This window comes from Ylistrum balloti, unplaced genomic scaffold (assembly GCF_031769215.1).
Source record: "Ylistrum balloti isolate Yb309-2 unplaced genomic scaffold, AGI_CSIRO_Ybal_v1 Utg370612, whole genome shotgun sequence".
NCBI classification, from domain to species: Eukaryota; Metazoa; Mollusca; class Bivalvia; order Pectinida; family Pectinidae; genus Ylistrum; species Ylistrum balloti.
Window position 1 is genome coordinate 1,881,407 of NW_026782376.1, and position 18,030 is coordinate 1,899,436.

Here is an 18,030-nt window from a genome sequence, read left to right on the forward strand (position 1 = left end):
CTCTGTACCACCACTGAAGTTAGACACTAAAACTATTCCAGTATCACAGGCTCTGTACCACCACTGAAGTTAGACACTAAAACTATTCCAGTATCACAAGCTCTATACCACCACTGAAGTTAGACACTAAAACTATTACAGTATCACAAGTTCTGTACCATCACTGAAGTTACACCAATGTGAAGATTCGGATTTTATCAGTTACACTAATATTGACCATCTCGTATCAATGAATTCTGTAGTAAAACAAAACCACAAAATGTCGTATGATTTCAGCAGAGAATTTATTGGAATGGAAAAAGATTTGTTAATTTTTTCTTCAAAATATTTAGGATAAGAAAGTATTTCAGGTCATGATGAAGCTGAAAATGTTACAGAAGTGTTCTTGTATCAGAGAAAACACATCAATATTCATAACATAACTAATAACTGGAACATTGTTCCTATCAACCCCATTTTTAATTACAGACCTAGAAACACTCAATATCTTAGTGAAATTATCAAGTGATCTGTTGTACATGGGCCTGTTCCTTGTATTAGCCCAAAAACCTAATGGGACTTCAGGTGGATACACAGACTGTAAAACTCCTACAGAATGTGTACATATTGTCAATCCGTATCTCAAGCACCTTATCACTGAGCGGTAGGTTTGTCAATCAATTTATTTATAATGAACCAATCTGGTTTAAATAAAATATAGCTCCAGCAATTCAACTCAATCAAACTCAATAAACAAAACATCTTGAGTTATTTTGTATTTTAAAGAAACAGTTTATTTAGATTCAAGTTTCAATGACATAGGATTAAAGAATGGTCGGAAATAAATTTCAAAAACATTTAATGAAAAAATAATGCATAGATACATGGTTGTTTGTTTATTGCTTTCCAACAACTGTCTCACTAGTTTTTCCTATCACGATTTTGCGGTTCCACAAAAATAACAGAATAAAAAACGGAGTTAGCAAAATCACAGCCTTTGCTTTGGATGTAAACAAATTAAATACAAAACTAGATTGATCATCATCTAAAGGGACATACAATTGAAAGTACCTACATATTGTAGTATAAGTTAAAGATATACATAGATAATTAATGCAACTCTATCTATTGTGTAAATATCAATTATATAACAATTTACCTACAATAAATACCTTTCTTTTTTCTCTCTTAAAGGCACTTTCATTTACAGCAACCACATGTTTAGACATTATTTCTGGAAATCATGCTGAGAACTAACACAACAAAATGCATCAACTATATATAAAAACAAATTCTCAAAATCTGAAACAAAGAGTCATTCATAATTCTCTACTTGGTTTTGTAAGATGCTCTTTCTCAAACTGCTGTTCAGTAGAAAACTATTTATATTTAATAAAACTAGGAAAATAAAATTCACTGCATATGTCATTATCATCACAGCCATAATGCATGATGTGTCATGCCTAAAGAAAATTTCGAGAAAGCTAAAAGTAATGATGTTCTGTAACTAATAAAAGACACTTTTATAAGACATGGTTTATCAGTCGCATTGAAACATATCATCATCATCATCATCATCATCATCATCAATGGGAGAAATGCAAATGGTTAGTGTATAAATATATATACATGTATGTATACATTAAAGACATATCACATTTTTACAATCACAGAAAATTTCAATAAATAAATCACATTCATGATAAAGTAATTTGGACTAGTTATGCAAGATTTTTGAAACTACATAAAGCAAATGACTGGTTAAACCAATAACCTCATCCTTTTTAAGAAGCAAAAATGCAGCAGATTAAAAAAAAAAAGGAAACTAAAAAAAATAACAATCACAAGTTTGAGATTATGTTTCTCACAAGAAACATAACAAAGCTAAAACCGTGACTTTGGCACGTAGTAACATATTTTATAGTTTTGGACGGAAAAAGGAAATATGGATTTTAAATGATTAATTAGCTGATTATGCCTAGTGGTCTACATCATCATTTGTCCTGGGTAGGATAAACAGATATTGTCATGCTCTTATGATGAGCAACTCAGGCAGTCTAGTTCCAAGTCTTGTTTTCTTGATATAGATTAAATAGTATACATATAAATCATTGTAAATTTTTCCAAATAAAATTAGAACAATGTCGGAATTTGTCTGACGTAATTTAGCTGTAGCTGTAGCTGTAAGCGCTAGTTAGCAAGGTTTATCAGAAGATCTCAATCTAAAACCTTCTTTTTCTTGCTGTTAGTTCAGGAAAAATAAACAAAATGTAAATATTATAGAGGTTCATAACATTTGTCATCTAAAAGCAGCTGCTGCCATGTTATGTCATCATGGAGTTGCCATGGAAACTCACACTGAACCTATCATCTTTTCTGTAATATGGGCTTGGCCTTGACCTTCTTATCAGTCGGTGACTTTACACCATCTTCATTTTCCTCTTTGAGTGGTTCCATTTTCATCACATCTCCACTTGCTCGTCTTACTACTGCATCTGGTTTCTTCTTACCTGAAATCAACACAGCATCCAAAGTCAGGTCAGGTTTTCAATGAAGAAAACTTTTCTCACACAATATTAATTCAGCCTACTGTAGCCCAATATATATTGTTTTAAGTGGTAGGTTAAGTCAATGCTGTAACAATTCACCAATAACATCAGGAAGTTTAAGATTCTGTCTCCAGTATCTATTTCAACAGTTACCCAGGTGGAAAATCTTAACAATCACTTCATTTCTTATAAACAGTGGCACATTGTTGTATCACAACAATGCTATGACAGCTTCAATAAGATACTGGTATGCACTCTGTCTATGCTCTTGTGAGTGGCCTTGATTGTATAAAATAAAAACAAAAAGGTTTGATTGTATAAATTTTGTATTCTTATACCATATGGAGAATCTAAGAATAAATTTGAGACATATCTGATATTGACATTTAACCTTACCTTTAATATCTCCTTTGGCTGGACTCTCACATTTCCTCTGTGTTGTGTCAGCAGTATTGATTTTAACAGATTTCCTGAAACAGCAAAACAGCCAACCAAACTAGATAAACATTATTTCTGTGACTTTTTTAAACAGTGTTCTCAACTTGACAACAAAATCATCATGTCACCCTTTAATGTTAAACAAGCCATCGTACCCAACTTAATCTTGTTACTATGAAAACACCTGAGACGTCCTTCAGCCTGATTCTACTTGACAGCAGCACTTCCTTTTTTATTCAGAGGTTACCAGAAGATCAACTATATAGGTAGGAAAGTGATATCTTCAAGAAGGATTGCTCAGGGGCTTGACACTTTCATTCATTTTAATTAAACATTGAGGCGGAATAAGAAAACACGTCCTTAGAAAAAGTGAAATTTTAGAAAGAACGACAGACCTCACACAGTCAAATTCACCAGTATTGACAGCCATATATTTCTATATTATGACTAACATCATTAGATATATAACTTTTCTGCGTAAAAAGAAAACGTGATCTACCATCTTTTTTCCGTGCTACTTACTTCTTTTCTAATTTATCAGTCTGAGAATGTTCGGACTTGGTCTCCTTTCTACTACTGTTGGTAGTATTGATGGTGTCTGATGGTTTGCTCATCACCGAGCCTTTCTCCACTATGTCACTACCCTTCTGAGAGGCTAAAAAGTAAATACATCAGTAATTAATTTTTGTCAACCATTATCTTTTTAACAGATTGCTGGTAGATAAGTATATTGAGAATGTTGTTTATTTTTTAACTCAAAATTAAATTTTATAATTCAATCAAAATATTTTTCCATCTATCACGTAATTTCATACATTGTACGAATCAAACAATCATCTCTGGAGAGGTACGTGAATCGTTCATAAAAAAGAAACTTTGACCTCTGATGATTTACCTGAGTCTGACATGAGAGAGCTAAATGTTGACTCGTCTGTGTTGTTGAGGATGTCCTCTTTATGTAAGGCGTTCATGTAATTTGAGTAAGACCAGGAGATTTTATCCTTGACGCCCGACTCCTCTTCTTCCTCTCCCACTTCACTGCCCTCTCCCTGATGATGGGCAAACGGGTCATGATAAGCCTCCAAATCATCCCCGGGGGCCAGGCCTAGAGCTGCTCGTCTCTCCGCCTCCTACAATGATAATATATGTAACACCACAAATAAAACAAGTGAGTTCAGAGTATTTTTTATACATAATCATACAATTATATAGATAATCTTACAAATAAATTAACAAATCGTAAAAAGGAGGGGATACAGTATATAAACAAAATTATATAGAACAGCAACAGTGTTCTGTATAAAGTTTTATAATGTGTTCATCATAGAACAACGTCTACTGCTGACAAATACAGTAATAGTCCTCTGACAGAGTACACATACAGTCAAGTAGGAATCATTAGCAAACATTTGGTAAATTTTCTGGTTCTTGACATTTAGTATGAGTCGGTCCACAAGTTAGACAGCTGATGGTTCTTGACATTCAGTATAAGTCAGTCTACAAATAAGCCAGCTGATGGTTCTTGACATTCAGTATAAGTCAGTCTACAAGTTAGACAGCTGATGGTTCTTGACATGCAGTATAAGTCAGTCTACAAATTTAGCATCAGACATTTCTTTATATTCTTTAAATATAATACAATCAATATTTAACTTCATCTGAAGTATACAAAAATAGTAACAGTCTGTACTTTTTAAGTATTTGTTTTGTTTTATAACATATTGAAAATTCTATTTGACAGAAAATCCAGTTTCATCAGCCCCCAGAGTATTCTGTGTGAAGGGTTTCTCAGAGTAAATACCTGGGGAAGAGATTATTCCAGTACACAATAGCCATAATTTTTCATGAACACATGAAGTAAATATATATAGTGGTTGCTATGCAACAACAAAGATAGATATAAATCATGGTAAGTATGTTTGAGATTTTTATTTCACAATGTTTGAATAACTCACCATATGAACTTAATTGTTACAGATTAAAGGAATCCAAATTTCATTTATTATCCCAGAATAAAATAGGGTGAATCCTGAAGGATTTGAGACTGGATTTATATCAAAGATTTATCCCAGAATAAAGTAGGGTAATTCCTGAATGATCTGAGAATAGATTTATGTCAAAGATTTATCCCAGAATAAAGTAGGATGAATCCTGAAGGATCTGAGAATAGATTTATATTTAAGATTTAGGTATCTGATTCAGGCCGCAAGATCTAGGTATGTAATACAAATTTAGATATGTAATGGTTAACATTTGCCTGATACTGCTGAGATAAACCCTGGGGTGACATGTTCATGCATTGTCACGTCCACCATCATTACAGACCGTCCACCATCATTATAGACTGACACAATTTAGATATATATACTGACTCATGTGTTCTCAATACAATCGTTGGCTTTGTATTTAAACATTTTCTCATTTCAACAACAAATGAACAAATTTGTACAGCAAGTTTATAATTACAAAAAGATATACAAAAATATATTATAATATTTAATATGAAGACATGAAACATTTACACTGACCAATGCATTAGAGAACTCAGCAGAAACCAAAAGCGTATCATTACTAAAACATTGGCCGCGACAGGATAGATACACATTGTTGTACTCCTTGGAATGTAATGTTACAACATTAGCTCAATTTAAATACATAATGTGATGAATAACTGTCCTCTTTTCATTTCCCTCGGGTGAAATTGTCGGAATACCTCATTTAAATACAGTACAAAGCAAAATTATTTTTGCCATTGAATTTTCATCCTACAGTCATTTCATGAGGATGTTAACGAGATTTCTTTTTTTACATTTTTTTTTTCAGAATTTGAATTACCAATAACCTGCAGAATAAAAAGGACATAATTTTACAATTTTATAACAATATCTTCTAGCAGCTGAAAATAGAGTACTCTGATACACATTGCTTTGAAGAACATTGATATCATAAATTATACTTTTTTTAAAGATCGCTCATGCTTGTATATTTCAAGTTTTTGTTAGACCTTCGTTTGAAGAGAATACATGCCAGTATGATATGGAAATATTTCTGTTCCAGTTGATAGTATTGTTTTGTTGGAAGTTTGGAATGTAATATCACATAGTTAAGGTGAGTGACAAACACAGGCAGGTTTTAATGCTTAGTCTGAAAAGAATGATTATCTTTTTAAATGGGATAAAATACAACACATATTAGAACAAACTTAAGTGTCAAATGTTAATATTGACAAACATCATTATGTGTTTTATGTTAAAAACATACCCCATGACCATCAAACTTAACCCAACAAAACCTCATCTGACTTCTAAGTATGAATCAAACTGTAGTATAATGATTCCTGAGTAATTATCATCAGGTACACCACAATGGTATTTAACAACATATTTGAGGAATGACCTTTGATAAATGACCTTGATAGAAGGGGAAGTTAATTTCAATAAAACAAATTTTTAAAATTTTTGTGTGTGTGTTTTTGAAATCTAAAAAAAGTGGATTTGTGCATAAAAATATAAAGAAAATGATACAATGACCCATTATTCAAAATATATAATTAATTCACATGTTTTTTTTCATCTCTGGATTGTGAGCTGTGGCCGTTTGCAGTAATTGCATCAATTTTGGTCCTAATTTTGTCAAATGGGTTGAATTTTATGACTTAATTAATGGAAAAGTATTTCTGGATTGTTAATTATGGCTGTGTGGTGCTTATTATCACAAAAAATGTGTCCCTGTAAATGGTATATATTTCTATTACGATATAGGCAGATGAATACTTATCTCAGTAAAAATGCATTAATGCCCAAACCACGTACTTATCTGGTCAGAAAAAGTGTTACCTCATACATGTATATATATCCCCATTAATGATTATAAGTTTTTATTTTTCTACTTTTTCCATGCATAGTGTCAACAGTAACGTGACACTGCCCAGGTACCATTTTGACCTAAGCCTCAGCCACATGTACGCATTCAAACTTACAAACGCCTTTAGCATTGGCTTGTACCATTTCCTATACTGCTGCCTGATTGGCTGAAAAATTATTACAAGTTATATGACATTTAGCTTGTCTGATCGATTGAGGAAAAGATTCATTGACTTGGCACTCAAACTGTATCAAACTTTACAGCAGAAAAATTCAAATTATTCCTTTTAAAAAATGTCATATGATCTAAAAAGTAAAAAGTAATTAAAGATTGTAATGGAACTTGGAGATATGTCAGGAAGACAATTTTCTGTATTTGGACAGTTATAGTGTATAATTTGTATGTAGCTGACCTTATATACCTTATCATACATTAAACTTAGAATAAACTTGTCTCAAGTCAGACAAATGTGCAACATCAAACAGATAAGTCTTTCCTACCTGGCGTTGGAAATTTTCTGTATAACACTGTTTTTCACACAATGTCTTCATAACTTTTCTCCTATGTCGTCATCATCATAACAACCTTACCCCTAACCTTCCGTGTCATCGTTGTTCTAATGGAGAAGATTTTACTTGACTAGCACTTTATAAGTAATTCTCACAGTATGTTACAGGCTTCACAAACACATGTAGTGTAAACGGTGCTCTCTTACACAATCAAAGTAACACACAGTGATGTCCAAGTCAAATATTCACCAAATTCAAACGAGAAAATGTGATTTCCAGATGTGATTGTCAACTCTTGTGTTAGCTAGAATTATCATAGATAAGTACTTCTCTATCGTCACCCTCCAACACGGCTTCTCTCTTTTCCTATGTTTTTAATAACAATATCAACTTTTATAATGGCATATATGTACCATCAACAAATGTTTCTAAATGGTTTTGCAGCCGATTATAAATTGATCATGGCACCGTTACAGAAAAACAACAAAACTGTGCTGATCATGGATAAACAGGGTCATTCAAGGTCATACACAATACTGGGTAAGACAATAGAGCTTCACAGTCTGCACACGACACCATTCTTCTGCGTGGCATCTTACCAAGCCCGCTTGTTTATAGAAAGAGGTACAAAGATAAAGCAGTGCCAGCAGTGTTAACACTACCATATATCTGTCGACAATGTGCCCGACACAACACAATCCTGGTCTATCATCAATGCTAATCAGTCATGTGATTTAAATTCTAAGTGATAATCAAGGAAAAAACTTTTAAATACAGTGCTTTGATACGACTTGATAAAAGAACCAACCCCAATGTCTTATATACTCCAGACTGAAAAATTCAGAACACAAAGCCTGAATTATAAATCAAGTTGTAGAAATTTCCTAGAGAGTATCGTCAAACTGTATTCAGTAGGAACTGTACCATTTATTAATTAGCATGAAATGTTTACTCAGAGTGGACAATTGTGGGAAAAAGGGACCTGTTCATAAGTATATAGTGAGTATAATAAGATCTCTAACCCAATGAATGTCTCAGGAGTATTGGAGTGCTTTTTATTAATTGTTGACCTTATATGGGCGTACATAATTACAGTTCTCAATCAAGTGAAATACAACAGATATCAGATTACACTACACAATGAAGAGAGACGTTTTGTTCTTTTCCCTTCTCTTCTTTCATCTGTTTTTGTTCATAATCATATGTTTGGAAGTTTCTCTAAAGACATGCATACAGCTAAAATAATCTTTGCCTGTTAAATCAAAGATAATCACCAGTTAAGGACACAACTAGGGAGTGAGGGGGATCTACATTTTAGATTAGAGAAAGATTTATCCAGTGTTTCTCCAGAAATACCAAAATACTATACTGTAGACTAAGGGAAATAGCAACAACAATCTTTCGTTGTCAATATTTCAAGATGGCCACCTGTAAAAAAACTCATTCAATATTTCTTAAGAAATAGCAACAACAATCTTTCATTGTCAATATTTCAAGATGGCCACCTGTAAAAAAACCTCATTCAATATTTCTTAAGAAATAGCAACAACAATCTTTCATTGTCAATATTTCAAGATGTCCACCTGTAAAAAAACTCATTCAATATTTCTTAAGAAATAGCAACAACAATCTTTCATTGTCAATATTTCAAGATGGCCACCTGTAAAAAAACCTCATTCAATATTTCTTAAGAAATAGCAACAACAATCTTTCATTGTCAATATTTCAAGATGGCCACCTGTTAGCCATTTTGTTTATCTTATCAGCCCTAAAATTAAAGGGACACAATTATCAACCAGAGGAAATGAAAATTTTTCAAGAAATAGTGGTAACAAGGATTGTTTACAAAAAGCCCACATTATTAGATACTGGGCTAATTATCTAAATCTGAGAATGAAAATCAAACAAGAAAGTAATGGTCAGGATAAAATTTAGTCAACAACCAGTCAACAAAGCACCTTACGCTCCGTCAGACACGCCTCCAAAAGGTCAAGAAAATGTTTGCTGTATTTTCACTTGGAGGAGATGGCGTCATTATATTGCTTCAGATGTGACACATAAAAAGTCACTTGATAACTTCATTATACTGTATACAAATGTGCCAGTCTCAGTGAACATTTGTTGGAAAGAGATGTTTGTCTTGTGTACGGGGAGAGAGATGGTACACTATAAAGAATGTGCCAGTCTAGGTGAACATTTGTTGGATGTTTGTCTTGTGTACGGGGAGAGAGTTGGTACACTATAAAGAATGTGCCAGTCTCAGTGAACATTTGTTGGAAAGAGATGTTTGTCTTGTGTACGGGGAGAGAGATGGTACACTATAAAGAATGTGCCAGTCTCTGTGAACATTTGTTGGAAAGAGATGTTTGTCTTGTGTACGGGGAGAGAGATGGTACACTATAAAGAATGTGGCAGTCTAGGTGAACATTTGTTGGATGTTTGTCTTGTGTGCGGGGAGAGAGATGGTACACTATAAAGAATGTGCCAGTCTAGGTGAACATTTGTTGGATGTTTGTCTTGTGTGCGGGGAGAGAGTTGGTACACTATAAAGAATGTGCCAGTCTCTGTGAACATTTGTTGGAAAGAGATGTTTGTCTTGTGTACGGGGAGAGAGATGGTACACTATAAAGAATGTGCCAGTCTCAGTGAACATTTGTTGGAAAGAGATGTTTGTCTTGTGTACGGGGAGAGAGATGGTACACTATAAAGAATGTGCCAGTCTAGGTGAACATTTGTTGGATGTTGGTCTTGTGTACAGGGAGAGAGATGGTACACTATAAAGAATGTGCCAGTCTAGGTGAACATTTGTTGGATGTTGGTCTTGTGTGCGGGGAGAGAGATGGTACACTATAAAGAATGTGCCAGTCTCTGTGAACATTTGTTGGAAAGAGATGTTTGTCTTGTGTACGGGGAGAGAGATGGTACACTATAAAGAATGTGCCAGTCTAGGTGAACATTTGTTGGAAAGAGATGTTTGTCTTGTGTGCGGGGAGAGAGATGGTACACTATAAAGAATGTGCCAGTCTCTGTGAACATTTGTTGGAAAGAGATGTTTGTCTTGTGTGCGGGGAGAGAGATTGTACACTATAAAGAATGTGCCAGTCTCTGTGAACATTTGTTGGAAAGAGATGTTTGTCTTGTGTGCGGGGAGAGAGATGGTACACTATAAAGAATGTGCCAGTCTCTGTGAACATTTGTTGGAAAGAGATGTTTGTCTTGTGTGCGGGGAGAGAGATGGTACACTATAAAGAATGTGCCAGTCTCAGTGAACATTTGTTGGAAAGAGATGTTTGTCTTGTGTACGGGGAGAGAGATGGTACACTATAAAGAATGTGCCAGTCTAGGTGAACATTTGTTGGATGTTGGTCTTGTGTGCGGGGAGAGAGATGGTACACTATAAAGAATGTGCCAGTCTAGGTGAACATTTGTTGGAAAGAGATGTTTGTCTTGTGTACGGGGAGAGAGATGGTACACTATAAAGAATGTGCCAGTCTCTGTGAACATTTGTTGGAAAGAGATGTTTGTCTTGTGTACGGGGAGAGAGATGGTACACTATAAAGAATGAAAACTGCAAAGAAATCCAAGAAAGTTGAAAGTTATAAATCCATAATAAAAAAAATCTATCTGAATAACACATCAAAAAAACCAAAATAAACACATGCTTCTTCAATCCAAATAAGTAGAAATGTAAATTAATTAAATCAAAAGTATGAAAAAAAAACTCACAGCATTTGAATGAAAATCCCATCAAACTTAAAATCAAACCAAATCTTACAACTTCAAAGCTATAATACAAATACAAGTTGTCTACCTTGAGTGCTTTTTCTTCCTCCATTTTCTGTCTTTGTCTCTCCTTCAACTTTGCATGTCTTCTTCGTCTTTCTATTGTTGGCAGAACTTTGTCATCGGCTAAGTTAGATCTGAACTCACAGAAGTCATTCCAGTGTTGGAACAGAGTTCGGAAAACAGCACACTGTTAAATAAATTTACAAAAATTTGAAATGATAACTTTATAGCTACATGCAAATATATTAAGATATTTTTGTTTCCATTATTGAAGTTTAGTGCTGGTAGAAATCACACTGCTCTTTATCTTGGTATATCTTACCGTAAGTATAATTTTGCTTGTAATTTTACTGAACAGGAATAGCGATGGGTGGGCTTATCATAAGGCATACATTAATTTGTTAGATTAATAAGGTAACTGAACAATCCTGTAATTATACTGTCATCCCCACAAACATTTTAATTGGCGAGGCACAACCATGAATAAATTCATCAGAGATAGTCATTCCTAGCAAATTAGTTTTCTGTTAATTAACTTATATTAATTATTTGAAAACGGATTTGATAATATGAAATATTTTTGAAACTGAGATAAGGTACAGTAGCATACAGCCTTAATGTTTCCTTAACCATGATATGTAAGATCCGTACCTGTGACTCCCTAAACAGATAAGGGTTCCTCTCATATTTGTGTTCCAGAATTCTCTCTGCCATGTCCCCTGTGATATCTATCTGCAGACTTGGGGGAATTGGAGAATCAATGAAACAGTTGATGATGGCGTTGATTTTCCCAAGGATGTATGTTTCATCGCTGTGAGTATGATTGACATCCTGTAATTGATTTCAAAAACAAATTCTCAGTGGACCATGTAAAACAAAAAAAAATCTAAATATCTGTTTACTTACTTATACATAGAAAAATTTACATGTATATCATAAGGAACTAGATTCAGGCTTTCTATATAAGCTTCCAACAACTAAATTTGTACTAACCTTGAAGCGCTGGACCTCAAGCCAGAACAAAACGTCATTCTCTAGTGTGTCCCCTTTGATGGAGACGAAACGACGGAACTGAAGGGCAGTGATAGGATTGAGGAGGGCACTACGGAAGGTGATGATCTCCTTGGAGGAAGAGATCCATCTACTCTCCAACAACTGGTGAGCAAAAAAAAAGAAATAAACCCAACATTCACAGCATTGATTAGAAAAGTAGACAAGAATTCTCTAACAAAAATTGAAGGTCATACATCAGTGATGATGATGTAATAAAAAATTTCTCAAACAAGATTAATAATCTTATCAATAATTTTAAATTTAAATTTTATTTACCATATAACTCATATTTCTGAAAAATAAGTAAAACTTTTTTAGCGTCAAAGACAGGATGATATTGAATTGCTATGTTTTCAACTGCCAATACAATTATATGTGAAGTCAACAATACATGACTTATTTGTGATGTCGCGATAGTGTTATTACCCATGTGTCAAGTGAGGTTAATGACATGGTCATACTGATTCATGAACAGGAAATGTTTAAACATACGTATACCAAAAACATGTCTCAGAAGAATGAATGGCACATCATGTAAACATGGATAATGAAGGGAACCAGTATCATTGCCATTCACACACAGCAGTATACTGCAAGCTACTAAATTGGAAAAATCTCTGAAAGCAGTCTCATGACTCTCATTTAATCAGTCTCTCAAACCTTCTTTAATCTAAAGTCTATAGTTAAAGGCACAAACATAAAGCAACTTCACAAAACTTAATTAAGCATGCGAGTCACAGTCCAGAACATGTACATATTCAAAACTTTAGATTGCATTTAATCTGAAAAAATTAAAAAGCTCTGAGCTTTCGAAATGGCAAGGATTTTTTTTAACCACAGTCTGTCTTTGTTAAATTCCATGTCTGTCAAGGTCTTTCTACTTTAAGTAGCATGGTCAATACTTCTGTATAGAGGATGATTCTAGTTTCACTTTATCTAGAAATGTCAAAGAGAACTGACTTATCTGGCTATATACACGTATGTATGTATGATATTTGTAATCAAATGTCAAAATGAATGGCCATACCACGTCAGATATGTTTAAATGACTTTATCTGTTTATAATATAGAATTTTAGCATGAGGAGAATGAAGAAAGCGTTTCCATTTAGATGAAGCAATTACACCCCACTTCTTCATTTACTAACATAACAAATACAGTGGAATCCAGACACCATGATGCTCTGGTTACCTTGAGAACAGCCTGACTTTTCTTCCTCTTCTGAACCATCACATCATCAACCACATCATCCATGCCAGCGTTGGGTTTCTGGCGCTCGGCAAAGGCAGGTGTGGTTAAAAATAATGGCAGCCATTTCTTTTCCAATCTTTCCCTTACATACTTCTGGGCCTCTAGTAATACAGAGTTTGGAGGACGTTCATTTAGTAATTTACCCCAGCCACCAGCATCAGCCATAATCTGAAAGGCCACAAGGTTTCAGAAATCAAAAACACAATCTTGAAAGTGTCATCAAATATATTTTCCAAAGCTGTAATATGCCCAGAGTCAAAGTCAAGGACTGGGCTTCTAACAAGACAGGGCAAGGAATCAGCATTTGTTGGTACATATATATAAGTAACAAGGAGTGGGCTTCTAACAAGACAGGGCAAGGAATCAGCATTTGTTGGTACATATATATAAGTAACAAGGAGTGGGCTTCTAACAAGACAGGGCAAGGAATCAGCATTTGTTGGTACATATATATAAGTAACAAGGAGTGGGCTTCTAACAAGACAGGGCAAGGAATCAGCATTTGTTGATACATATATATAAGTAACAAGGAGTGGGCTTCTAACAAGACAGGGCAAGGAATCAGCATTTGTTGGTACATATATATATAAGTAACAAGGAGTGGGCTTCTAACAAGACAGGGCAAGGAATCAGCATTTGTTGGTACATATATAAAGTAACAAGGAGTGGGCTTTTAACCCGGCATGGATGTATTGCTGTATATAGTAATATATCAAATAATTCATATGTTTTTTTGGTTACATGCAATTTAATTTTTTTGTCTTTTAACATGTTATACATATTTATAATGTACATTATACGTACATGGTATAAATCAATAACTATCATTGATATAAATAGTCACCATTTCATCAATTGAGGGCCTTACTGATACTTCTTAGTATTCAAATTTCATCACTGAATCTACCTTGTATTCAATATTGTATAAACTCACTTTATCCTGAGCTGCTTTTCCAGCTGGACTGTTTGGACCAAAGAAATATTTTTTGTTCAAAAATCTGTTTTTCAATTCCCTAGCTTTGTCATCCCTCTTCCTTTCATCATTTTGTGGCATTCGTCGGAACTGTTCTATCTCCATCCAGCACAGGAGATCCATACTGGCATAGTTCTCGTTCAAAAAGTTGCGGAAGTGCTCGAGCTCAATACGATTATGGACTAATTTATCTAAGGAATGATCTTTAAATTCATCAGGTATATTATTAATTAGATTTTCATCATACACTGGATCTTCATATCCCTCCATAGGGTCATCAGGTGTGATCACTCTCTGAAAAATCAGTAAATCAATAAATATCTATTTATACCACCATCGATCAATCTCGATTCATTCTTGATGTATAATCTTTATTGAAAATCTCAGAAGTTTGTTTCCTGAAATGTCAAGATCAATATTGTATAAAAATAATCTTAATCTGGTGTTTTAAAGATTGACTTTTCATTACAGCTGTATCATAATATCAATCAATTTGTTTCTGTGTCTCAACCTTTAATAAACTTGATTAAGTCACAGATCATGAATGGTTTTGGATTTCCGGATTGCGGAACTAAAACATCTTGAATTCAACCTCTGCTTTTTTACTTCTTTAATAACTTTTATCATAAGACTAGAAATTAAAACTTGAGAACTGATGAAACTGAGAATGAAATCTGACCAAAGTAGACCTAGTCAGAGTGAAATTCTGAAGAATAACGTTTTGCACAATGTACTAAGTGGAAAATTGAAAGGATGCATTTTAGTGCAGTCGACCTTCATTTGATATGATGGTGTGGTTTACTTTAAAAGTGTTTCTACCAACAGAGAAATTGACTAAAACACAATGTCTAAATTATAAGGTCACTGAAGTGGAATATAAAGGTTGCAGTGACCTAAATTTGATGTGAGTGTAATGGGAAACTGCCATACGCTTATTCATTATAAAACAGGAATTCTGTTAACCACAAAGTCTGAATGATGACACTGATCTTAAGAAAAAACAAATCACAGTAAACTACATTTGGTAAACTGGTACAGGCTGATGACTGACTGATAAACTGGTACAGGCTGATGACTGACTGATAAACTGGTACAGGCTGATGACTGACTGATAAACTGGTACAGGCTGATGACTGACTGATAAACTGGTACAGGCTGATGACTGACTGATAAACTGGTACAGGCTAATGACTGACTGATAAACTGGTACAGGCTGATGACTGACTGATAAACTGGTACAGGCTGATGACTGACTGATAAACTGGTACAGGCTGATGACTGACTGATAAACTGGTACAGGCTGATGACTGCCTGATAAACTGGTACAGGCTGATGACTGACTGATAAACTGGTACAGGCTGATGACTGACTGATAAACTGGTACAGGCTGATGACTGACTGATAAACTGGTACAGGCTGATGACTGACTGATAAACTGGTACAGGCTGATGACTGCCTGATAAACTGGTACAGGCTGATGACTGACTGATAAACTGGTACAGGCTGATGACTGACTGATAAACTGGTACAGGCTGATGACTGACTGATAAACTGGTACAGGCTGATGACAAGACAAGATAAAACAACAAGATTCCTGGAGTACTTTACCTCCTTAATAAGTCCTTTCTTCTGTAAGGTGAGAACATATTTGGACTTGGTCTCCAGGTGTTTCTTTACCTCGATCAGCTCCACCTGTCACCAAAGGCAGTCAATTATCAATTAGAACCAACAGTTCTGGTAAAATCCAAGTAACACAGTTTTAAATTTATTGGCATTTTAATCAAGTTACCCACATGAAATTTTTCTTTCCTTCATATACTCTTGATATATATATTGTGTAAAAGTAACATTAGTTAGCAATATATCTTCATAAAGTTCAAAACACGTGAATAATTTGTTATAATCACCACAGAATGTAAGCACAGAATCAGATTTTATCCTTACAGAAATCTTCAGCTGATGTCATGCGTTTAATTTTCATCAATAATTTACGAAAGCAAATAACTCTGTTTCAGTATGGGAGACAATTCGTTTGTGTTGCATATGTAATTTCGTAAAAGTTCTCTTGTCATGCACATAAATGACAGAAATCAAGGGAAAACACTAATTACAGTTTATGGTCCAGTGGGAAAAGAGGATTGATGCCGTCATGAGGATTTCAGATGTATTAATTAAACTTCAAAGCTTATATATTGTACTTTAAGGAGTTTAAATACATGCAGGGTTATTTACTGTCATCAGTCCAACATCTTTTTCCTTCCAATATTCTTAAATGCAGCCATAAAGATAAAATACTGTACAACTTTTCAATTGATTACATCAGTAGTTCTTGTGTTTTAACTGCGCGGAAATTACACGTGTTCTGTAAATGTTTATAAAATTAGTGGTGTTATAAGGTAAATTGTAACAATATAATCATGTGTGTATATCTTTTCCTTTTATGAAACAAATATCTTAAGTCTCAGTTGATAGAATTTTTACACTTAAGTGTCTTTAACTGATATAAAACCAATGCGTTTCATGTTGAATGATTCCAATGTTGCACAACTGCTCCAAAGTTTATAACTGATTGGAATTTGTTTTTCTAGCAACTTTAATACTTACTGGATCAAACTGACCATTCACCGACTTTTAAGCAATCAACCTTACTCTTTGTCTCTTGGTTAACTGTTTTAAGACATTCATACATTTGACCCCTTTGTCAGGGCAATTTAATTTTAACAATTTTGAATTTGGTAACCCTTCATTCCTGCTAATTAGATTTGACTCCAGTGACCATGGAAATGTGATTGATTTCAAAAAATGTATCAGTCTTTCATCCTAATATCAAACTGACCCAATTTTATGACCCAGGGCTTTTGGTTATTTAGAAGAAGTTGTTAACAGATTTTTAGCATTATTCCTAAAACCTTGAAAATAGGACAAGGTCATTCATCTGAAAACCTTGAACGCCTTCTTCCCAGATGAAAGCGTCTTGTACTCTCACCTTGCCATATGTCTTCATGTCGGAGTTGATCATTTGCACCCATGGAACGAGAAGTACTGATAAAGCTAGCTCCTCAGCTTCGTCAAATAAGTCTTCAAAGGCAGGCTCTAGACAACGGTATATCTCTTTGAATATTGCAGCAGTACATCCAATATTTCTCGGAGAACCGACCACAATATAATGTGAATATATTGTCTGAAAATCATGTTAAAATAATGATATAATACAAGTGCACCAGATACACACTGTGAACGGTCAGTGGGTGTATAGATATGGTGTTAGAGGAAAAGATTTTATTATTGAAGATTTAGACCTTTGGAAAGACAAAAGTCACATATATATTACATTACATTAAAGATGTCTATAAAACAGACCTTAGACAAGAAAAGACAATGAAAAGTAAAAAATAAATGTGTTTCCACAAACATGCAAGGTAAAGAAAAAGAAGGTTGGTTGGGTAAACTCTTTAAAATAATCTTTAACCGGGAGATTTCTCAACTTTAATGTGGAGATTTCTTAACTTTAATGTGGAGATTTCTCAACTTTAACCTGGATATTTCTCAACTTTAACCGGGAGACTTCTCAACTTTAACCAGGAGATTTCTCAACTTTAATGTGGAGATTTCTTAACTTTAATGTGGA

General features: G+C 34.2%; 1 protein-coding gene across 1 annotated transcript in view; it reads right to left on the reverse strand.

The window, feature by feature from the left end:
- Positions 1–2,346: 2,346 nt before the first annotated feature.
- Positions 2,347–18,030, reverse strand: part of LOC132557006 (regulator of G-protein signaling 22-like) — a 42,346-nt gene continuing 26,662 nt past the window's right edge. Inside the window, exons 10-21 of the mRNA XM_060221471.1 lie at positions 17,389–17,583; positions 16,011–16,094; positions 14,364–14,696; positions 13,370–13,597; positions 12,119–12,280; positions 11,777–11,956; positions 11,140–11,312; positions 7,667–7,697; positions 3,862–4,096; positions 3,489–3,621; positions 2,925–2,998; positions 2,347–2,489 (exon numbers count right to left, since the gene is read on the reverse strand). Of these exons, the coding sequence (XP_060077454.1) occupies positions 2,347–2,489; positions 2,925–2,998; positions 3,489–3,621; positions 3,862–4,096; positions 7,667–7,697; positions 11,140–11,312; positions 11,777–11,956; positions 12,119–12,280; positions 13,370–13,597; positions 14,364–14,696; positions 16,011–16,094; positions 17,389–17,583 (1,971 nt within the window). The remainder of the gene's footprint in view (positions 2,490–2,924; positions 2,999–3,488; positions 3,622–3,861; positions 4,097–7,666; positions 7,698–11,139; positions 11,313–11,776; positions 11,957–12,118; positions 12,281–13,369; positions 13,598–14,363; positions 14,697–16,010; positions 16,095–17,388; positions 17,584–18,030) is intronic.